At 46.6% G+C, this 24,658-nt stretch overlaps 1 protein-coding gene across 2 annotated transcripts; it reads right to left on the reverse strand.

The window, feature by feature from the left end:
• Positions 1-3,290: 3,290 nt before the first annotated feature.
• On the reverse strand, positions 3,291-24,250 carry lhx5 (LIM homeobox 5). 2 transcript variants are annotated; one of them, XM_076029549.1, is made up of 7 exons: positions 23,519-24,250; positions 23,032-23,127; positions 17,612-17,882; positions 15,195-15,418; positions 14,354-14,631; positions 11,171-11,336; positions 3,291-4,081 (listed from the first exon to the last, which is right to left on the reverse strand). In XM_076029549.1, exons 3-7 carry the CDS (start codon positions 17,782-17,784, stop codon positions 3,732-3,734), a joined length of 1,191 nt encoding a protein of 396 aa, XP_075885664.1. In that variant the 5' UTR covers positions 17,785-17,882; positions 23,032-23,127; positions 23,519-24,250; the 3' UTR covers positions 3,291-3,731. The 2 variants fall into 2 exon arrangements, with proteins under 2 accessions (XP_075885664.1, XP_075885662.1); XM_076029547.1 differs by having other exon boundaries at positions 17,612-17,885.
• Positions 24,251-24,658: the final 408 nt, after the last annotated feature.

Here is a 24,658-nt window from a genome sequence, read left to right on the forward strand (position 1 = left end):
CAATGGCGCGCGCGCGCGCGTGTGACGTGTGAGTTGCCGTGCACGCCCGGTGCGTGCGTGGGCGACAGTGATAACCAGGCGCTGCTGCTGCTGGGTGAGGGGAGGGTGAAGGTGACTGAGGTTGTTTTTTTTTTTTGTTTGTTTTTTTTCGCAGGAGAGACCCGCCGCCGCTGAAAGTTCGCCCGGCGGTGCGCGCGCGCGCGTGCGTGTGTGGCGGTGAGGGGGGTGGGGGGGTAATAAAAAAAGTGGAGTGAAGGAAAACACTCCGGAGAGTAAACAATGTGAGAGCAAAGATGAAATAAATAACTCGGATGTAGAGCCTCTACGGTAATGGAGCGGCGGTGGAGCGCGCGCGCGCACACGCACACGCACGCACGCACACACACACACACACACACACACACACACACACACACAGTGTCTGCCGCTCTCCTCTCCTCTCACATTACCCTTTACATTAAAACCGGTCAGGGGGAAAATGACTGCAGACCTGGGCCAATGTCTGCTGGCGCACCTGGCCCCGCCGAGAGGGAGGAGGGGGCGGGGCTCGCTGCCAGGGGAGGAGGATAAAGAGGGGGATAGGGGGCGGGGGCAAAGGGGTCAGGAGTGTGACCCCCGTCGGTGGGGGGGGGGGGGGGGGGGCGGGGGAGTCATGGAGGGAATTTGTGGTTTGTGGCGAAAGGGAAACGATGAGAGGAGACGTGGGAGCGCTTCAGATCTCACGCACTCAGCATGTTTGCGTTTCATAATCGGCCGCTGGTCGTGTTGTGCAACGCTGTTGTTGATGTTGTTGTTGTCGGGCCTCTTTTCGTGTCTCCCGCACTCAGGCAGCTGTTCTGCGGAAAACAAGCTTCGGGCGCGCAAACTGGAAACGAGGGTCCCACACGTTGGACGCATCCTCAGGTGATTGTTTTTTTTTTTTTTCCCTGTTTGGAGCTGCCTCACATGCTTTTATTTTTATAAAACATTTAAAAATAACTTTATTGGTACCAAGAAAAATTCCACTTTGGCCTCCTGCAAAATCCTATGGACCTCGTTCGCACAGACAGAAGGCCTTGCCGCTAGCCCTTTGTGACATCACTGATTTCCAGAAACTTTAATTCCGCTTTCTTTCATTCAAACGACAGGCCACGTGTTCGAAAACATCGCTTCAGTGAATTTCGCACAACACGGCAGCGTCGAAATCAATCGGACTCGTTTGGTTTCCGCTGGGCCGCCTCTCGGCGTGCGTACGATAAATTAGCCCGCTGCATTTACTGCGCGCTGTCTCGCTCGTCGTTGATCGAACGGGGAAAAACTGGCCTCATTGATTCGGAGAACTCAAATCGATGGCTGATCTAATTCCCCCTCAGGTGGTGGTGGGGGAGGGGGTGCGCAAGAATGAATTCATTATTCACTCCATTGCGATTCGCACCGTAGGATTTCTTTGTTTTGTGACAATAATAAAAAAAAAAAAAAAAAATCTCAAAATCTGGAAAATGCCTGCGTTGTAGTTTGTAGTTTTGCATGCACGCAAGCCGGACTCTTGCAGAAGACGAAACGCAGCTCTTCAAGTTTTCAGAGAAGGTTTTATTACCAGTGCTATTTACATTACAGAAATAATACAGCCTTCCCTCCCCCCCCGCCCCACATCTTAAATGCTCACTCACTCATATACACTCACGCTCTCGCTCTCTCTCACACACACACACACACACACACACACACACACACACACACACACACACCCAGTACATTCAGGCAGACCCACATGAACGCGCACTCACTTGTGTGTCTAGGAACATCTCGGTACATCAGGAAAAAAGAAAAGAACAAAGAAAAGAGGACACATTGTCTCTGGACGCCGTGTGGAACAGGGACGATCTCAAAACAATAATTCAAGTGAAGCCGCTGCGGACGGACGGCCGGACGAGGTGGTGAAACGCGGTGAAACGGAGCAAAAGGAAAAAAAAAACAACTCATAAAAACAGAAAATGTGCAGGTGAGCGTGGCTTCCTCTCCTGTGTGTTTTTTTTTTTATTTTTTAAAGTTGCTCCACAAAGGCTGGCTGACTTTTTGAAAGGGGAGGCCCTGATAACACTCGGCCCTGAAAGTGTATTATAAGTGTATTATTCAGAGCGCCGGGGCCAAAAACAAAAACAACAACAAAATGTGAAAAAAACAAAAAACAAAACAATGCTCTGCAACACAGAGACGTCGGCATGGTGCACGCGGTCGGACCCCCACTGCTGCTGCCGCCGCTCTTGAGCTGATTCTTAATTCAGCGTGTGCTCTAAGGCCACTAGATGGCAATGAGTGCCTCTGAGCAGACGGCGGTAATGTCACAGATGTTGTCTGCCCCCTCTTTTGTTTTCTCCCTTTAGAGGAAGGAGACCTCAGCTGTTGAAGGAGATTCTCCATTATGGGTTCAATGTTCTTTTGAAAATCATTTCCATTAAAACATGTTTTTTAATAGGGACAGTAACAAAAGGAAGGTCAGGTGAAGCAGAGCAGAACTATCAGGGCTGGCTGGCTGGCTGGCTGGCTGGCTGGCTGGCGGTGTGTGTGTGTGTGTGTGTGTGTGTGTGTGTGTGTGTGTGTGTGTGTGTGGCTGAGGGTGCGCGCACGATTGTGTGTGTGTGTGTGTACGTGCCTGAGTGAGTACCAGTGTCTTCAAAATTGTGTACGCTTTGAATAATGTCGGAGACGTTTTCAGGCAGAACAATGATGGAGGAGACATTTTCCTGTGTGTTCCGAGATGGGCGAGATTTGTGCCAGAGATCAGAAATGCGTGCGCGCCTTTGTGTGTGTGTGTGTGTGTGTGTGTGCGTGCGTGCGCGCCCGTATCCGCCAAGCAGCAGCCTTGACTTTGACATTTTGACTCGCTGAGGTTTCAAAAGGACTTAAACGTGGCGTCTTAATTAGAGCCGCAGCAACCGGTTCGTTTATCCAGTCGTCGGCTGAAAACAAGTTCTTTTTTTCCCGTTTATTTCTTCTTTAACTGAAAAGAGTATTTTGTTGCAGACGAATTCATACAAAAAAAAACAAACAAAAAGATTTTATGTGGGCTTGTGGTCTGTAGTTGAAAGAAAGGAAGTCATTTGAAGTCATCACTCTGGGCCCTGAGGTACTGGAACACATTTTTTTTTTCTCCCAATGCAGTCGAAAATCAAGCGGTTTTGCGAAGCTAACCGGCGTGCTAACTAATTAATGACGAAAATAAAAACAGCAATTTGCTGCCACCGCCGCCGCATTGTGTGTAGCTATGAAGGCAATGTATTGAGGCTCGCGCGGAGCAACGGAAACAGAACGGGCGAAACCAAAGATGACCCCTCCCCCCCCTTTGGCGTTTTTTTTTCTCCTGCGCGAGCTTCAGACGCGACGCCGACGTTAGCGTGAGAGGAAGGCGAGAATTATTTGTATCTGTCTAATCCAAGCCCAGTATTCCAGGGAGGGATATGCTTTGGACTGTCTAACGGGCCGGCAGAACGATACCTGTTCATCAGAGGTCAAGGTCCATCGCTTGTGAAAATCAGTCCACGTTTCTTTTTCTTTTTTTCCTTTTTTTGTTCGTTTTTTTTTTTTTTTTTCGTTTTTGTTAAAAAGTCCTCCGTAGAAACGAGAAGTTCTCTTCGCTTTGCAGTGCGGCGTTTTCTTTTTGTCCCCTTTGCCAGTTTTTCTCCTGAATTGACTAGGGCCGACATTCAGCTGCCCCGTCGCTCCTCCAGCGTTCTCTTTTTTTTTGTCGTCCTTCACCAGGCGGTGGTCTCTCCCATCTCCTGGCCTTGGTGGGACATGGGAGCGCTGTAGCTGGAGTTGCTGGCCAAGGAGAAGGGAGGACTGGGGCCGCCCCCGTAAGCGTCCCCTGGGACGGGCTGCAGCGAGCCCGGTAAACCCGGGTCGGGGCTGGGCGTCTCTGCGTGGGAGATCATGTCCGTGAACCTTTGGTCGTCCGAGGGGTGGTGGCCCGATCCCTCGATGGCTCCCGGGCCGGAGCCCAGGATGTAGGGCGACTCGGCCGGAGACTGAGCCTGAGAGGATGGAGGTCCGTGGGGGAAGAAGTCGTAGTTGCTCCCAGGTCCGTAGTAGTCGCCTTGGTACTCTGCAGGGAGAGAGGGGGGGAGCGTTAGCATGCGCGTTCTCAAAAGACTCCAAGGGTCCCACACCGCAGCCCCCTTCACCTGCGGCTAAGTGGCGGAATTGATCATGTCCAATTTCACGTCCGACGGCCTCGTTTGAGTGCATAAACAATTCTCCACCTCAGCTCTCCCGCCTTTCGCCCACCGCATTCGTCTCCCTCACTCGTTGGGCTCGCAGCCGTGCGACCGGGGGAAACTTGTGGATCTGGATGAGGAATTCCAAAATGAGCTCCCCCCCCCCCAGTCTTGCAGGCAAGTGCGACGCAGCTCGCGGCAAAAACCTGTGGCGCCGCGGCTTCCCGAGTTGCACAAACACCTAAAGGTCCCCTGATATACCCACGTCTTTATTTTTCATCCAGCACTCCAGCCTTGCACGAATAATAATGTAATAAATAGTAATAACAAAAATGAAGAAAAAAACCAACATATTTATTAGCCCGCTGTTTACAGCTGCCTGCAAATCCACTCGGACAGCAAAAGCAGCTGGATTTTGGTCTGAAGGAGTTAGATTGAAACCTGGAATGAGGCACTGTAAATGGGAGAGGTATGAGGGCTCCTTGTGACATCACAAAGGGCTGTCCTAAGGCCTGTTTTTCTTACTTCATTGTTTTGTCAAGCGCAGGCTGGACTTTTCTCATTTCTGACAAGTTCATCGACAGGCTGGAGACACACACACACACACATATATATATATATATGTATATATATATATATATATATATATATATGTATGTATATGTATGTATATATATATATATATATATATATATATATATATATACATATACATACGCATACATACACACATATATTTATACATATATATACATACACACACAAACAAATATGCCTATATATTTATATATGTATCTATCTATCTATATCTATGTATGTATATATGTATATATATATATATATATATATATATATATATATATATATATCTATGTATGTATATATACCCAATAGATACATATGTATATGTCACAGCCTTAATATTGGGTATATATATACATATACTATTATTAAGGCTGTGGCGGCGAAGTTAATTTTGCATAATATGCGGCTTTTAAATATATTAACATCATGAGAAAATTATCCCACTTCTCTCCAGATTTATCACCCCGCTGGTTGGTTTCCTGATGGGATTATACTCTAATCAATCTTGTCTTCTTCAATAAGACATATCCAAAATTTATGATCTCATTTAAAGGAGAGGGGGGAAAAAAAATAACAGGTAAGGCTGGATCATTTTTAGGGTGGGACCACATGTTGATTGATGTCCCTCGCTGACGTGTCCCCGGGTTCTCTGGTCCAATCAGCACATCCCTGACGTTAATAGATTAGCCTTTCTTTGTTTTTGTTTTTTTGCTTCAAAATGACAAAATCAGCAGCTCGCAAACCTCTGATTTCTACAAACATCTGCAAAAAAAAAAAATAATAACGATAACCAGCTTGGCCATTGTCGAGTTGCTTCCTCCCTTTCACCCAGAACGACTCTGGTGGCAAATCTCCCCTTTCTGGTTAACGAAACGCAGCTTCTCTCTGGCACATTTCGCAGAGCGCCACCCGTGACTGACGTCTTTCCTCCTTCAGCTCGGGCGGCCGCGTCGCAAGCTGGCATATTAATGACAGAAGGCGGCACAAATTCCTTGTGTTTACACACGCAGGCGCGCACACACGCACACGGGATTTACACACACGCTTCGGTTAACCCCCTCGCACTGACTGACGCTTTTATGCCTCTCGGAGACATAAAGACGTCCGCTTAAAATTCATTGTATTCAGGTATTTTCACATTACGGCAGCCACGCGCGAACGCTGCCTGTCATGTGTTATTCACAAGTCTCATCATGCCGCCCGGATTCTGTCCTTTAAAACCAGAAGGACACGCGCCAAGGTCAGAGGTGACAGATGTGCGCGCGTGCATTTTGTTCCACGTTCAAAGTTTTCACGGATTTTTCTCTTTCATTTAAAGCTCAGAGTTATTTTAATATGTTGCCGCCATCACTTTGGCATGCTTTGATAAATGATCCCCCCCCCCCGCTCCGGTTTATTAAGTAACAATCGATAAATCTGCCGCAGGCTGTTGTAGAAGTGCGGCGAAACTGTCTTCAAAGCTTCAAAGGCCGAACCGAGCAGCGGACGACGGAGCAAACACTGGAGAAAACAACCGCCAGCAGCAAAGCAAAGCAAAGCAAAGCACAGCAAAGCAAAGCAAAGCAAAGCAAAGCAAAAGCAAAGCCAGCCTCGCCGCAGCGTCTCTGAACCAGGGGTGGGCAAACTTTTTGACTGGCGGGGCCACAATGGGTTGTAAAACTTGACAGAAGGAGCCGGAGCAGCAGCAGATGGATGGAGTGTTTTGGTGACCCGCCCATTCGGAGGAAAAACACATCATGGGATGTGCAGTGTTGTTGGGATTACTCCATACAAGTAGTCCAACTACTGATTACTCCTTTAAAAAGTAATCTAATTACTTTGTTTCATAAGTAATCAATTACTAATATATTAATTAGTTTAAAAAAAAAAGTTACAGTTGAGAACATCTTTTTCCTGCACATAATGTACAACGAACCGCCAATATTCTTTCATTTGGACGAGATGACCTCAAAATAACGTTTGTATTTCCAGCTATCAAATGCAGTCGTTTTTTCTTTTTGCCGCCGCCATGTTTGTTTTGGTGCACCATCGCATATCAATGACGTCGCACCTTGACGGCTGCGTCATCAATCTGTGACGTTGATGTTAGAAAACATGTGCTTTAAAAAGAACTTTACAAATATAAAGTTACAAAATAATGTGTGTCTTTGAAGCCCCACGGTATTTAGCTCTTTATTGGAATGACTCTTAAGACACTGAAAAAATGGATGAAATACAGCTATTTTATGACCTATAAAGGAAAAGAAAAAAACACCTAAGGTAAAAAAAAAATTTTTTTAAAGAAAATGATGATCACATGGATCTTGGGTTGGTGTTTGAGGCAAAAAAACAACAACGTAGCGTCTGAACTCAACGCGAGTCATTTCCCCCTGCAGGCTGCAGGTTGTGGAAGGTGGAACGCTCCTTCAAAGGGACGGCGCCGGGAGTTTGCACCCGCTTGCGACAGCCACCGAGCCGCAAGGAATTTCTCAATGTTTCAAGCCCGTCTTGACTTCTGGTCCTCGCTGTTTCCAGCCGAGACAGTCGCGGATCAAATTGAAATTCAATTTGGGGGTTGGGGGGGAGTAAAGAAGGGGGGGGGACGGGACGGGACGGACGCTCAGGCGTGCTAACAGTAGGGGTGGGAGGAAAAAACGATTCACATAAGTATCGCAATTATTTTGTTCAAAACTCGATTTTTTTTTTTGGTTTTGTTCAAATCCAAACGCTTCATTTTAGTCTGTTGAGCCGGGTTGTAAAAAGTTCCCACCTTTCTCCAGCAGAGGGCGAAATGTTTTTGTTTTCTCCAACTCTGCTTCGCGAACATTCCGTTCATAATCATGATCTTTCAACTGTTTAACCGGTGTTAAAATACAGACTAAAAATCGAGAAAATCGTCAATGTCGTAGAATCGCGATTTAAATCGAATCGGCATCCAAAAATAAATAAATAAATAAATAAATAAATAAAATAAAATCGTTGAAGAATCGAATGGGGGGTACAAGCATATCGTCTCAGCCCTCGTTAACAGCCAATGGAATTTGAAGGCTGGTGCTGGCGGGAACGTGAGAAACGAGGGGACGCTGCGCAGCCTCTCCGAAGGCACTTGGCACCCGGGCCGGCACGGACCACCTGAGCCTGTAAGAGTTTGCACCGCTGAACCGCTGCTGAAAAGAATAGTCGCAATCAATTCCACTCTCGAATATGAGAGCGGTATTGATCCCCTTCGCTCGCTGCGAGCAGGCGAGAAGCACATCTCGCCCTATGAAAATGCAAAAAAAAAAAAAAAAAAAAAAAAAAGAAGAAGAAGAAGAAGAAGAGAGAGAGAATGAAATAAGATAAAGGTTGAAAATGCTCGATCTAAAAAGGCCTCGAACGCGGAATAACTCCGGTGAATCACGTGGAGCACTTTCACTCCGGCGTCGCATCTCCGCGTCTCGGCGTTCAAGCAGAGAGAAAACAAACAGCGGCGAGGAGTCTCACAGCGCGGCCAATTACCGAAAAACAAAAAAACAAAACAAAAACAAAAATAAATATGCGTTCTGCTCCCCGCCTCTTACATATTCAGCCCGATGTCGCTTCATTTACATTAAACGCCTCCCCCTCCCCCCTCCCCCCTCCTCCCCTCCTCAGCCTCCCAGCACCGCCTTGAACTGAGATCGATGGCACTTTTCTTTTCTCCCCCTCTTCCCCCAGATGCTGCGAGCTCCCTCCATACTCGCCAGATGCTCTTCCCCTCCGCTACCCGCGTAAACTGACGCAGGGGGAGAGAGAAGAAGAAGAAGAAGAAGAAGAAGAAGAAGAAGAAGAAGAAGAAGAAGAAGAAGAAGAAGAAGAAGAAGAAGAAGGAGAAGAAGAAGAATCAACAAAAAAATAATAATCAAAATTAAAAAAAAAAAAAAAAAGAAAGATATTGAGATGTTGGTGTGTTTTGGTTTTTTTCTACTTCCCATTGGTGCTGTTATTTTGACGGGACTCTTGGTAGGTGGGTGGGTGGGGGGGAAGGAAACGTATTAATAGACACAATGAGGAGCTGCCACGTCTTCCACCAACAGGCTAATTGTTTGATCTCGCAGACGGAGGGCGTGGAGGCCTCGCCTCCTGTTCGGCCGACCTTGAAATTAAGCAACAAGCTCTTTGCCGCTGCTGACTGGGTGTGTGTGGGGAGTGGGGGGGAGGGGGGATGCGTGTGTGTGTATGTGTGTGTGCGTGTGAGAGAGAGAGAGAGGGGGGTGGGGGGTGGTTGTGGGTCAAGGGGGAAGGGGAGGGGCGCCGCTGCCTCTGCAAAAAACATATTTCACGCCACGCGCAATCCTGCCCCCTCTTGGATGGCGATGGGAGCCAGAGCAGCAGCAGCAGCAGCAGCAGCAGCAGCAGCAGCACATAAAGGAGAGTGAACCTGCCCGGAGCTGCTGCTGCTTCTGCTGCTGCTGCTGCAGCACAAAGGACCGTGAAGAGCGGCTCCTGTCCTCGGCGTTCCCCCCCTCCCTCTTCCCCTCCCCCATCCCTTCCACCCCCCACACACCCCCCACCCCCTCCCCCACCTCACCCGCCACTGCGTCCTCAAAAACGCACAGGCGCCCTGCGACGTGAAGGAGCTCCGCGCCTTGTTTGCTCCTCCACTCCCGTCCGACGCCAAACTACTGTTTCATTTTTTACATTTTTTTTTTTTTGCTTTTGCTTTTGCTTTTTTCCCCACGCAGCGCCGCTCTCGGGCTTTGGAGTCGAGCTTGGATTTTTTTCTTCTTTACTTTGCCCTCCCACGTTGTTTTTTTTTTGGTTTTGTTTCAAGTGGCCTCAACAAGACTTGTTATTACAGAGGAAGAAAAAAATAAGTATTTATTTAAGGGGCCTCCAGAGCAAGTTCCAATCCTTCCTTGTTCCAAATGGAAATCTGTGCAATATGATGAGCCCCCCCCTCTCTTTTAGTCAGTCGCATGTGAAATTGGCTGGTAATTTGCAGCGTCCTGGCGGTGCAAATGCGGCACGTCCACGTGTTTTACCCCCTTTGTCTTTAGAAACAAACAAACAAATAAATAGCTGTTGTATAATTGGGATGTGTTCAAGAATTCCAACTCCCACTGATGTTTGCAGATGTGCAGGAAAAAGATGTTCTCAACTGTAACTTTTTTTTTTTAACTAATTAATATATTAGTAATTGATTACTTATGCTACAAATGAAGCAGCGTTCCAGTTGGAGCCGCAGCAGAAAACAAAATGTCTTCCTTTCTTTCTTTCTTTCTTTCTTTCTTTTTTTTTTTAGAATAAAATACCCGTTTCCTTGAAAGGAATTTTTTTTTTTTTTTTTGAGCAGCCTGAGCTCAGGCTGCTCTGATGAAACAACTTTCTTTGAAAGGGAAAATAAAAAAGTGCACCTTTTCAATCATCAGAATCTGTCGTCGACGCGGCGGCTTTATTTCCGAGGAGCGACTGGAGAACTTCTTTGAAAGGGAACAATGGCGGAGAAGTGAGCGCACCAGTTTTCACGCGACGCCGTGAGCCGCGCCGGGGTCAGCGGGCCACGGCTTCATCCTCATTTACGCCCGGTGGCTCATTAAGAGCCAAAATGCACAAGTTGGGTAATGCACGGGCTGCGACAAAATGCCGCCTCGCTGCGCACAATCAAAGTGGAATTCATCTCATCCCTTTTGACAGTTCATCCTCCACGCGGAGCAAACAAGCAACCACGGCGGCGAAATGCATTCACCTTTTCAGTGTTGGCGAGTAATCTATTACTAAGTAATCCACTACTGTAATCAAACTACTTTTTTAGTAACAGAGTAATGTAATGGGATTACTGTGGCAAAACTGGTAATAATATCATAGTTACTTTATCAAGTAATGATTCCATTACTTTTCTGAAACATTTTGCAAGCTGAAAATGTCTTATTATCCGCAAACTGTCTGAAATTTAGAAAAACAACCAGAAACTATGTGGAAGATTGATGATGCAGCCGTGCATGCAACGTCATTGATATGCGACGACGCACCAAAACAAGCATGGCGGCGGCAAAAGACAAAACAGCGATCGCGTTTGCTAGCTGGAAATGCAAACATTATTTTGAGTTCATCTCGTCTAAATCAGAGAATATTGTGGTTCGTTGTACGCTATGTGCAGGAAACAAGACGTCCTCAACTGCTACTTTATCTGTTTTTTAACTAAAGTAACTCGTAATTGATTACTTATGAAGCGAAGCAGTTCAAGAAGTAATTAGATTACTTTTTAAGAAGTAATCAGTAGTTGGATTACTTGTATGGAGTACTCCCAGCAGCACTGCACCTTTTTAATTGTTGGATTCTGAAATGAACCAAATCGTCTTGATTGGATCAATTTCAATATTTAACATTAAAAAACAAAAACAAAAAAACAAAAACAAAAACAAAAACGGCAAGTGAAGACGGTTTGGTCTTACCTCCGTAGTATCCGTAGGCCCCGGGTCCTAGAATGTCCGGGTCCTCCAGCCGGCCTCCCAGGTGCCTCATCCTCCTCGGGCCCCTGAAGAAGGCGTGCCGCCGTGCGCCCAGAGCACTCAGCTGCTTCATCCGCCTCTCTTTGGACCGTCGGTTCTGGAACCAGACCTGCATCAAAACCACAGCGGTCGGGGTCAAACTCGCAGACCCTGGCCACGTCGTATTCACTCAACCTCGGATTCCCAAGCAGACCGGGTGATGTCACCATCCGCCCCTCCTCCCCCTCTGCCCCCCCACATATCCCTGCAGTGAAAATCACACCGTGATCCTCCGGCCGCACATTCGCCGTGATTGAATGTGCAGCGCGGCGGATTCACATTAGCGGGCTAGCAGATTAATGTGCGGAGGGAATATTGTTTCCACTTATTTTTTCCATTCAGTTTTTTTTTTTTTTAATGCAGTTGTCTACTTTCACACGGGAAGCTGGACAAAATGGTTTCTGGTAGGTTGTAAAGAATTCTGCTTTACAAACCCCCCCCCAAAAAACCAACCTTTGTGGTCATTGAAGTAGTTCAGAATGTAAATATTCAGTTGTAAAGGGGTCTTTGGGGGTGTAAAAAAATGGGACTATATTTCAAAAATGCCAGTCAAAATCAATACTAGGAACCTAAAATGGCACACACATGTAGTTTAAAGACTATATTTCTATATAAGGAATTATACAAGAACACAACCTTGTCAACGTACAGACATAAGAACTTACCAAACATTAGTAGGAGGGATTTCAAATTGTTCATGCAACCATAAAGCGAGAAAACAATGCAGGAAAGCTTTATATTTCTTATTATATCACGGTTATATCATTGTGTGTAACAGGAAGCAATGGGAAGTTGTCACAAAGGGTTTGGAGAACAGACCCAGAGTGCTTCAGTGACTGATATTACAAGTCGGCAATTTTGCTCATTTGGTTGCTTAATTCTAGCTCGTAATGATCCCACTGATTGACCCTTATGGGGGCCTTTCAAACTGTTTGCAACAGTACAAATAAGTGGCAGCACCCTCGATTAAAATTGCTCTCCAGATAAGCTCTGTCTAACTCGTATAACTTAAGACACAACTGAAATTTAGAAAGACGGCTGTCGAGGCGGGAAGTGACGAGAACCAAACTAATCCAATTGTAGAAAATCGAATCAGAGCAGAAGGGAGGCCGCGCCAGCCATTCCGAGCCTTTGCTGAAGGTAAAATAAACAGTCGGCGCAATGAGCCAGAATATCGGGCTTTATTTCCGGCGTGATGTAAACCGACTTAGAGGATGAACAAAGGGGGATTTTGGGGGAGCAGCCGCAGTGACACGGCATATGGAAGAATGTCTGCGTTATAAACACATAACACATCGCGCTTCGCCTTTGCATCGGCGCTGCATAATGATGTGTGTTCATCCCGGCTAGGCTACACCACAGGCAGAATCCCACTGTGCTGCAGATTAACAAAACACACATACACACACACGCGCGCGCGCGCGCGCACACACACACACACACACACACACACACACACACACAGCACCTAAAACCACTTAGACTCTGTTCTATGTGCTCTAGCGCGACGGCGACACCTGCTTATTGAGAACAATTGTCTAACTGTAGGGTACATTTTTATGGAAATGCTCTCGCTCCCCTTGAGAGAGCGTTGCTTAGGGATTACACGCACACACACACACACACACACACACACACACACACACGCACACACACACGCCAGAGAAGCAGTGTGGCTCCCCGTGTTGAGAGCAATGGTATTTAAGACACAGTGAGCGAACAAGAAGAAGAAGAAGAAGAAGAAGAAGAAGAAGTAGGAGAAGAAGAAGAAGTAGGAGAAGGAGAAGAGACCAAGCGTCCATTTTGGCTCCAAGCTGCATCCAAGTGTGGATGAGTGGGTGGGTGTGCGGGGGGATTGGGGGGGGGGGGTCTAGTTGATTAGTTGATTGACCGATCTACCATTGGCTAATTGATTGATTGATTGACTGATTGGCAGCAAAAGCATAGCGCAGGGTGAAGACCTGGCAGGAGGGGGGGGGGGGGGGGGGGGTAGTTGGGCGGGTGGGGAGGACGGCCGTTTTAATAAGCTGTTGGAAAAACGGGCTGCAAGTGAGTAAGAGCAGAGAGGTGGGAAGAGGGGAGGGCAGTATGCAAATTGGCAAAATCAGCGATAATTACAGCGAGTGCACAAAAAGCCGCATCACAGTTGGCAGAGACGGTGCTAATCAGTCTGCACCCAGACACTGAGCACATATGTGTGTGCGCGTGTTTGTGTGTGTGTGTGTGTGTGTGTTGGGGGGGGTGGGGGGGTGGGGGGGTGCGAGAGTGTCGGGGGGTAGAAGAAGGTCCAAAATAGTGCTTGTGTTAGACGACAACATATGTCAGAGTGAGAGCATCCTCGAGCCATGTGGCGAACAAAAAAAAAATATATATATGTAGCTAACCTCTCGCGCAGCGCACGTGACGACATCAGAGCGGCATGAAAAACGACAACAATAATAATAATACTAATCATGATAGCAATGTTCATCAAAAATAAGATTCTGCTGAGGGGAAATTATCTTTTCACGCTTCGCACTTTTGATTTCGGCTGCCAGCACAAAAATATCTCAATCAATGTCAGATTCTTTCATGTAAATGTGAAAAATAGACAAATAGTCAGGTTGAATTGTGTCAATTAAATTCAAAAACGTTTAGCATTTTATTATTTCGTATTTAGTGAAATGATGAGAAAAAAAATAGATTTTTACTCAGCACAAAATTACATAATAATATCGCATTCCGAGGCAATGACAAATGAGATAATGAGAAATGATCTCTGGTATAGATAATGTTTCACTCGCCGGTGTGACATTATTTCTAACATAACCCCGAAACGCACTGCAAAATTGATGGCATGAAAAATGCACTTGAGCGCGGCGCGCGCTGCCCTCGCCACGTGTTAAACCGTCGTCAGCAAATCACGAACGGCATTCATTTCCCCAACCAAAAACAGGCCACATTAATTACTTGAAAATGGGCGCGTTCCCCCCCCCCCCCCCGCGTGCGTGATTTCACGATTTCGAAATTTTGAAATTTCGAATCCTTCCGCGCGTACCGCACAGTAACCACAACCACACCCACGTACCGCACCGCCGCCTCAGTTACCTGGATGACCCGCATGTTGAGCCCCGTCTCCTGCGCCAGCTGCTCCCGGATGTGCCGCGTCGGCTTCGGCGTGGCCACGAACGCGGCCTTTAACGTCTCCAGCTGCTTGGCCTTGATGGTGGTGCGCGGGCCCCGCCGCTTGGTGCCCGAGTTCTGCTCCTCGTTCTCGATATTGTTCGTTTCCTTGTCCGAGGACGTGGAATTGTCCGTCTCCTTAATGTCCTCCTGTGTCGGGTCCTGTAGATCCGGCGATAAACTCCTGTCCGTGCACGACGACACTGCAGGTGTGTGTGTGTGTGTGGGGAGGGGGAAAAAAAAAAAAAGGTGTCACGGTGGATGACGAGAGACGTCTTTGCATTTGCGTCAATCAAGAAAATCCATATTTTTTAATTTAAATCCCGCGGGTTTTTTTGTGGGGGAAAAAAAAACAAACTATTTTGACGAACAATTTCATTGCGCATATCATCAGTTTTGAGTCAATGCCGGGGCTGCTGATGTTACGTGGCGTTATTGGCTTTGTGCCCTGGTGCACCCCCACCCCCCCCACAAACACCTCCCACCCCAGTGATGCCAGACTAACATCCGTCCCCATGTGGATGCAGCGTTGCGCGCAATAACACGGAGGCATTGTCCTGCCGAGGGAAACACTTGAACCACTCACTGGAGCGGCTTCCCTACAGTCCAGCAGCGAAAATACGTACCGCGTTGGATAATACATATAATTTAAAGGGGGAAAAAAAGTGTTTTATTTAATTTTTTTTTACTAAGCGGATTTGGAAAAAAAAAAAAAAAAGAAAAAAAAGAAAAAAAAAAAGAAAACCGGAAATAAGAGTCCGCTCACCTGAGTTCAAGCTGACTTCCTTGATGGCACCGGAGCTCAAGTAGTCTTCCTTGCACACGAACTTGTTCTCGTCGATGACGTAGAGTTCCTCCCCCGTGGACAGCTGCTTGTTACACACCATGCAGGTGAAGCAGTTCAGGTGAAACACTTTGCTGCGGGCTTTGCGGACCAGGTCGTTCGGCGAGATTCCCTGCAGGCAGCCCGCGCACTTGGTGCCAAAACGCCTGTAGGAAAAAACAATTTTGTTTTTTTGTTTTGTTTTGTTTCGTTTTTATTTAATTTACGCAATTGAAACAAAGGGGAAAGAAAAGAAAAGAAAAGAAAAGAAAAGTAAGAGAAAAGAAAAGAAAAGAAAAGAAAGACGAGAGATTACAAGCTGTTTTGGCCCGCGCACAACATCATAATAACAGTAGCAGCTTACAAAGGGCCTGGCAGAAATCCCCCTTTCTTTGTTCAACTGAACATTACATAATTTTTTACAAGCCAGTACATTAAAACGTTGAGATTTTACGCTTTTGAATATAATAATTGTTCGTTATTTTTATTTTTTTGGGGGTAGGCAAAAATCGTATTTAAGCGTATACAGCAAATATAGCACTTAGTGCGACAGTAACCACAAGCGCAATAATAATAATAATAATAATAATAATAATAATAATAATAATAATAATAATAATAATATTTGTATATATACATTTGAATAATATAATAATGTATTTTATTTTCACTAAACAAAACAAAGCAGCTTCCCAGAACATTAACAGTGACGGTGCAGGCGATGCACACCAAACGGAATAAAGAAGCTGCGTTCGTTAATATTATTATTTTTTGATGGAGGTGCACCGACAATAAACCCCGAACGCAAACCCGCATTAGTGACAATCAACACATTGTAGCGGAAGGGGATGTATGACGGGATTAAGCGGGAGTGGGAGCATCTTAGTGTGGAAATCTTCTCTTAATCCACAATTCACCCGCTTACCAAAAAAAAGAAAAGAAAAAAAGACGGGCGTGGAGGCTCATCAATTGGATACGCAACGCAGCCGTGCTAATAATAATAAATAAAAAAAATAGAATAAAATAAATGAAAAATAATATAGATGAACGAAAATCTGATGAGGGGGAGGGGAAAAAACACATCTGGTAGGAGAGGTGCGTTCAGGGATATTCGTGAAGAGGGGGACGCGAGGGTGTGGGGTGGTGATACAGGAGTGCTCGCGCACGTCGGGCCTGCTGCAAGCCCCTGCCTGCTGTCAGTGGGGGGTGTTTACCGCGTTGTGCTGAAAGCAAAGCGCCCCTTTTGTGCAGCATTGTTTTTTGCACTAATGTAGCCTTGTCTCTCCATTTGCAATGGTATCGCTTCACTGCCCCCCCCCAACTACCACCACTACGACCATCCTTTCACATGCATGGCCAAGCACCCCCTCCCCTCCACCCCAATCCAACCCCCGATGCCCCTCCAACAGCTCCAGTGCAGGGCCACAACTCTACTTACACAACAAATGGACATATTAGTGTGATTACTGTTTCGCCTGCGCTAATGGCTGACCATTTAAATCCACCGCTTGATGGTGGTGGTGGTCGTGGTGGTGGTGGGGGACCCGCGCTGGTATTATGATGGGCCAAGGCCGTTGCGGGGCCAATCATAGCCCGTCCGTACAAAAAGCCCTAATGTGTCTTACATGTCATTAGACAATTTGGTGGGTGTGTGTTGGTGGTGGTGTTGGGGGAGATGATAGCTGACACATGCGGATGAAAATGATGCTAAGAGTGCCACGGGACAAACAAGGGCTTCACTTATCACTCAATTACCAGAAACACTTTTTTGGGGATTGTGAACCGGTTGATAGCCTAATGGCTGTTTGTGAAAAAAAGAAGAAAAAAAAAAAGAAGAAAAAAAGAGTCGAGTGGAAAGGCGCGTATTTCATATTTAGGGAATAGCTGAGCAACAAAACACACGTGGTCAAAAATACATATTCAGTTTTTTTTTCATAGCTCAAGAGGCCCTGATTAAAAAAAAAAAAAAAAAAAAAAGGCCACGCAGGTGCAAAATAGATAAAAAAAAAAAAAAAAAAAATATTCAGCATCAACCTAAGCCAATATTTATTAGAAATAAAATGGCTGCAATTTTTTGATTCGGTTCGATTCGATTTCTTTTTCTTCGTTCTAGTATTGTCTACATGTCATTTCTGCCTGCTGACAGGATTTAACTTTACTACAAACTCCCAATTATTATTCCTGCAATTAACTCAGATTTTTTTTTTTTTTAATACCATTTAATTATTATCGATAGTACACTGTTGTTAAGTCGCCAGTCCTGACGCACAATATCCCAACGACAGGAACAGTCGCGTGTTTTTCGTAGAGCTCCGCACGCATCCAACACTTCCCCCTTTCTTTTTTTTTCTTTTTTTTACCTGAAAAAGTCCATTTTGCAATAGAGCTTGCCGTCCCTGGAGAAGCACCTCTCGGTGAGGTTGCAGTTGCACTCGCAGCACTGCACGCACTTGGCGTGCCAGGCTCTGTCCAGCACGTTGAGCAGGAACCGGTCCAGGATGGGCCGCTCGCAGCCGGCACAGTGGGCCATCATGTCTCCGGCCTGCAGGACGCCGAGCGCCGACCTTCCCTGGCGGCGGGCTGAGCTGATCGGACTGAGGCAACCCGGCTCTGCGCGGACCAACGTCTTGGCTGCTGGAGATGCGCGGCCAGGCGAGAAAAAAAAAAAGAAAAAGAAAAATTAGAAAGCTCCAGGTATAGCCGACATGTCCCCTATGAAGAACTCTTGTATAGTCCTGCTCCTGTTTGGCTGCTATCCCGGCACTTGTCACAATCCCAAAACAAAACAAAAAAAAAAACAAAAAAAAAAAATCCAGATGGAGAGGAAGGAGGAAATTTCAGCCGCGCTGAAAAAAACCGGACATGGTTTCTGACGAGCGCCCTTGTTCGAACGTCACCAACCGAGGCGGCACATTTCTGATGTTGTCATCCCTCGCTCACGCTTTGTTTTGGGTCCAGTCCATTTCCTTCGGGCTCGCCCTCGCGTCGCCACTCGCGCAGCATCACCGCTAACCCGGGTTATCACGAGGTTTTGCCTCTGCGCGACGCGCCGTCCCTGTGCCCAGATTGGATGCCGCCCCTGTTAATTCCCGTCGCGCGAGAGCCAATCAGAGCGCAGTTGTTATGGTTACACGTTCATAGCTTGTGTGTGTAGCCTCCGAAAAAAAAAAAAAAAAAAAAAAAAAAAAACCTGGAGGGGGAACCTGGAACCCGCACGCCACACCACCGAGGAAGCACGCAGGGCCGTGGACGCTGCTGCTGGGTGGCTCTCCGTGGTGCTTTCACGAGCCGATTTCCGTGCGTGAGGTTTAATTGTAGGGTCACGGAGAGAGAGAGAGAGAGAGAGAGAGAGAGAGAGAGAGAGAGAGGAGGAAGGAGGGGAAAAACTTTGTGAAGGAAAATAACCAGCAAGTGGACGGAAAGCAAAGCCCGGGAGCCTCCTGCAGCATTCTGATGGTAAATTTTTAAGGTCGAACCGTTAACAGAGGTGGTCGGGGAATACCTGCCTGTTGTACAACACGGCACGGGAGGGAGGGCGCCCGTAAAAATGAATGTGAATGGGCCGCACCAAGAGTGGGAGTAGCCGAACAAGGGCTAATGCTACACAAGGCTCATAATGGCCTTGTGACAAAACGCTCCTGCATCACACTGAGTGCAGTGCAGTGCAGGGGGGAGGGGGGTGGGTGAGGAGGAGGAGGGGTCCCCTTTTCTCATGCACGGGGCTATTTACAGGGAAATGCGATGGATTAGCCGCGCGGCTCGTCAATAGGGGAGAGCCCGGTCACCTGGTGCTTTAACAGAGCGGCGGCCAAATCGAGGGGGGGGGGATTTCAATATTTGCCAACGGTCTGGCGTTTTTGTTAGTTGCCACTTAAGCAAACACGCGATAGGGCTAATCGAGGCACGGGGGGGTGCGCTTGGGGAGACTTGCGTGTGCAATTTTCGTAACGCGCGGCCCGATTTGGCGCATTTGAATGGCCTTGGGTGTGAAATTTGGCTCATTTTTTTTGTGCCCTGCTGATGGGGTCACTCGAGTAAACATTTAGAGAGCAACACTGCAGCAACAGCAGGGGGGATTATTTGTCAAAAAATATAAATACGTTTATTTTGAATCTCAGTTTCTCTTTTAGATTTGTCACGATTATACACGAGTCCCCCTTTTAAAGGTACATAGATTATGAAACTAGATGAATAAGTCTCCACTCCTCAGCTCCAACACATACAAGTCGGTATTCAGAAAAACTTTCCGTTACATCCGCAAATAATTTCGCCCGATTATGAGCTCGATCTCCTGAACGCGCCGCGTAAAATCAGATTGGAGGAAAATAAGGGGGGGGTCACGTGAGCCACATTCGTGTCATCACTTCTTGTCGACGACGACGTTGCACGAGCCACGGAGGGCGAGCGGGCGCGTCTTCGCTCTCCGAGGGCGAGGCGCCTCACCTGACGGAGCTGTCCGCGGTGCTGAAGGCGCGCGGAGCAGCACCAAGGACAGCAACAGGCGTCTCCCCTTTTCATCCGCCGTCTTATTACTTCGTTCCGCCGGCGGCATTTACATATTTAATAGATTCTGACACGCTGCCTCCGCCAGATTGAGAAGTGGCTGAACCCCTGACCCCGAGACAGTCGCACGAGGATGAATTGGGATTTCATCCTACATCCTGCTTGCTGCAACGGCAAAAAACATTTTTTTTAATATATATATATAAAAAATATTCCTGTTGCGTTTTCACTCAAGGACTGCAATGTTGCTTCCTTTAAAAAAAAAGAAAAAGAAAAAAAGAAGGTCCTCTTGTTGTTCAGCTCCTCTGTGGAGGCAACGCCAGCAAGGCTACATCCACCGCTAGCGGTGAGATAATCAGGATGGGAATAAAACACAACGCAAACTTTTAATGTTTTTAACGTCTGTGGACAAACCCACGGGCGATTTCATCGTGTTTGATTTCCATCTCACATTAACATAATATTTATGGTAATACACATGTGAACATATGAATTCGACTATAGGCAGCAGTCTGTGTCCCTTCATATTCAACTTACACCAATTTATATTTGGATCTTCAATGGAGAAGCAGCGTTGCATGAGTGAACAAAAACACTATATTTTTCTCCAAATAGAGGATATTCATTACTGTTTACAACCTTCAAAAGGGGGGGAAAAAAAATCTTGAAGCCTTCTGCTTAAATTGATGCATTATTGTACCATCTGTATGCTTAGAAAGGGACAAAAACAGCCAGAATGGTGACGTCACTGACCTGGCAGAGGTTGACGGAACAGAATATAGATTATTGATAGAAAAATTCATAAGGGAATTTTGCATGATATGGGATTTAAAATATGTGGACATTGTGGTTGGACTGCTATTGTACAGTGTACAAAGTATACTGTATTGTAGCAGCTGTATTATATACATATACAGTATATGTGTACTCATATATATATATATATATATATACAGACACACAGCATTTAATCTAAATTGCAAAATGATATAAATAAAAAAATAAAACAAAACATAATTATGTTCATCTAACATCACTATCATTCATTCAAGAAGGCCTCCTTGCATACTGACGATGCTCAGACACCTGAATCCCAACAGGAAAAGGGACCAACACTAGATTCCGCATCAAAAGCAGAATAACGCGCGGTGCATTTCTGCTCGGAACACCTTCGCTTCACTTGCATCACTTCCACAGTCGTCACAGCAGAGGTTTGCGTTTGCATCCCGGTTCACGGTGTTGCGACCTAGACGTTTCAAGGACCAACGTCTAAAGTGAGCATCCAGCCCCCCTTTTCTTTGCATGAGAGACCTTCGCGGAACATCAGCAGCGCGTCTCTCTCAGACCTCCTCCTTCCCCCCCGTCGCAACACTTTCTCTTTCTGATATTGGGAAGAATGTGCTTTAACCGCCGCATCCACGAAACCCTGAACTATGTCTCTCTACCGCCGGCCGGAAAATGGGTCAAGGAAAGTTTTCCCCGTCCGTTTTGCGGTGGGTGTGGCAGGCGAACCCTTTTTTTTCACGGCCGAAATAAAGGCATGGAGAGGGAAAAAAAAGAGAGAGAGAGAGAGAGATGGGAAGGGGGATGGATGAAAATCTGACAAAAAAAAAAAAAGGTGCACAGATAGACACGGGCGGAAAAAACAAATTCTGCCCCCGGCATTAATGCTCGGCGCTCCCCTCCACTCGGCACCGTGACAGCCGGGACACCTGAGCAGACGCGCCCCTCCCCCTCCCCTCCCCCTCCCTGCCTCCCCCTTGCAAGCCACGCTTCCGTGCGTTGCGGTGTCACCCCGGCCGCAGCCAGCTCGCACGCACACGAGCACGCGCTCACGCTCCAGACCACCTCCGGGGGGCCTCTCTGCTGGCAGGGCCGCTCCCGAGGGAGAGGTTAGTATGATGGATGTCTGATTGGTAGCCCTCCCTTAGGGCCTCCTTCTCCGTCACCTCTCCGCGCTCTGAATTAAAAGGCCGTTTGTCTCCTCGGAGTCCTCAGCTGTAGAGCGCCGGCCCGCAATTTCACAGCAGTCAGAGAGCGAGGGAGACCATTACGGAGGAGGTTGTCAGGGGAGCCATCAGAGCGGCGGACACGCCTGAGGGACTCTCTCCCTCTTTCTCTCTCTCGCTCTCGTTCCCCCTCCATCTTTCTCCTCCCGCCCGCTCAGCCCGGCAACACCGCCGTGTCCCGCAGGAGGCAGCCGGCCTCGAAGAAATATATAAATATTCGAGGCTTTGCATGTATGCAACGATGAAATACGGGCAGGCAAGAACACAACGCATATCTATTCAATGTTTGCATTCATTTTGTGTGTGTGGGTGTCTGTACGTGTTTCAATCTGGTCATGCAAAGTTAACTCATTTCAGCTGTTAAAATTCCATTTTTCTTTCATGTTATTTCTTTTTGTGCAGATTTAAAAACACGTTTTGATTTTCTATGCATGTGTCGTATGTTTTAGCAGGTGAATGCTGTTCGCTATAAAGTATTTTGTTGTTGATAGTATAATGTTATGTTTGTAGTCTTTTTATGTGGACCCCGGGAGGAATAGTCGTCGCTGCGGCGGTGACTAATGCGGGATCCGTAATAAACAAAACAAACAAACAAATATGTGGAAAGTGTTCACACCGCCTTAGCAGCTTCAAATGCAATATTAAGTGTAACAAGAAGCTTGTAGAGGCCTACGTTGCTTGAATTTACATTCAACAAAATCAATATGTTCCAGGTACTGAGTGCTATGGGATCTAACCAAGGGCAACAATATTGTCCCATTCTTAGCGTCTGTTTTAGCAGGAAGCTGGAAATCAGTGATTAAACAAAGGGACAAACATGAACAATGAATTTCTGTCTGAGTCGCTTCCAGAAGGCATTGGATTGGAAGTCTCTCTTCAGTCCAGTGATACTTTACCACCACCACGCACTCAGGGGACGGAATATTTACACAGGAACTAGCTGGTAGTAAAGCGTCCAATAACCAAGATTTGGCCTCAGTAAATTAGACAAAAGGTTTAAGGGGGAAACAGTCTGTTGTTGCCCTTCAGCATCAAAATCCTACAGTACACATTTCTTCTACTTCCAGTATTGAGAGCTCAGCCAATTAAACACTGCATTCATTGTGCAATGGGTTTTATAATCAGTATCAAGGAAACCACGGCTGAAGGTTTCACATGTGTACAGCAGAATTCAATTAAGAGGAAGATGTAACTGTGTACGAATCAGACACTGAAGTTCAACTTTTTCAGGAGAAGATCTTAGGTTTGAGTCAATCATGCCACTTTACCAGATCTCCATATTACTGCAAACAAGTGCAGCGCCTCCCGAGGTGAGTGGGGTTAGTTGCCATCATGCATTCGGGCCTCGTCCACTGATCGGATGGCTGAAAAAGAAAGGTAGAAAGTAGAAAGAACATTTTAAATTTGACAAATACGGTCTGAGTTTTAGAATTCATGATACGGTCACTTGTATAAAGAATGTTTTCCACTTGCATGGGATGAAAGGGAATTTCTTTTTGGGTATTTGTATTTGTATTTTTTTTTTTTAATTCTTGTTTGCTTTTATAGCCAAACATGTTTTCCTTTTACATTTTCATTTTTTTCAAACAACAAAATGATTCCATCTCCATAAAGGCGTCTTTCTAGGAACGGCTCCTGCATCTGCAGGAATGGCTACAATGACAAGGCGGCCGGCATGGCATGGCCACCTTGAAGAAAAAAAAGAAAAAAAAATCCACCACAAACAAAGGTCAAAATCAAGTCGCGCGCACTCACCTTTTCCACCACCCGAACTGCAAATCACTCCAACGCAGGAAAACGGATGTGCAGGTTTTTTTTTGCTTCCTTTATTCGGTCGCAGACCCCACGTCGCACTTGTGAACAGATAATTGGGGCAGCGGTTGGGCTCCGGGTGAGGGGCGGGAGTCGCCGGAGGCGGCGCGGAAACGCTCGCAGACGGGGGCTGGATTTTTTTTTTTTCCGCTCGTCGCGCTCATCTGTTGATTAAAGCAGTGTGACTTTATGCGCAATGGCGCACAAAGACAGGTGGACGGCCCATCCGTAAAATAGAAAAAGAAAGTCTGATTGGGCGCCTCACACTGTGTCAAGTTCAGCCCCTTGCCATTGAGATATAATGAGGGAGACCACCTCTCACTGTGGGCAATCCTAATGAGGTAATGAATGGGGGGGGGGTGTGCATTGCACCTTTGCCCTCACCTACTCTATTAATCAGAGGAGGGTCACACACAGCCGCCAGGACTCGGCCTTTCCCATCTGGCAGCACTAATGGACCAAGCGATGGATTGAAGGTGTTTTAGTTAAAGAGCTCTGCTTAGTGAGCATGAGAGGAGAGGAGGGGATAGAGGAGGCGGAGGAGGTGGAGGAGGAGGAGGAGGAAGAGGGGCACCGGCGCGTCCTGGCAGAGAGACGGGCCGGAGGAAATGAGGAGAAGCGGCCCGACGGGGGGACTTTTCCACACCTCCGACTAGGTGGAGAGAGAGAGAGAGAGAGAGGGAGAGAGAGAGAGAGGCGTGTTCCACATGCAGCCCCCTGTCTGCCACCATGACGGAGGTTCACACTGGTCAGGCCAGAGACGGATATGAAGGGTGGTTCAATGTGATGAAGAACTGACTTTCTGAGGTAATAGTCAGCGACAGGAAAAAAAAAAAAAAAAAAAAAAATCTAAAGAATAAAGTTAATTGTGGTCTGACACTTGAAGACAAACAGCATATTTTGTTGCCAATCTCCTTTGTAAAAGCACAATGAATAATCACTTGCACGATAGAAGGAGGGATCGTCAACATTTCATTATTAGATATCTTCCATTAGGGTCACATATTTATATTATAATATCCATTTAGATTGAAATTAAGTCTCTTATTGATCAAAACAGCGCCACCTCTCTGTTTTGCTGAG

Source organism: Nelusetta ayraudi, unplaced genomic scaffold, assembly GCF_046127955.1.
Source record: "Nelusetta ayraudi isolate G7.1 ecotype Tasmania unplaced genomic scaffold, CSIRO-AGI_Nayr_v1 ptg000026l, whole genome shotgun sequence".
NCBI lineage: Eukaryota > Metazoa > Chordata > Actinopteri > Tetraodontiformes > Monacanthidae > Nelusetta > Nelusetta ayraudi.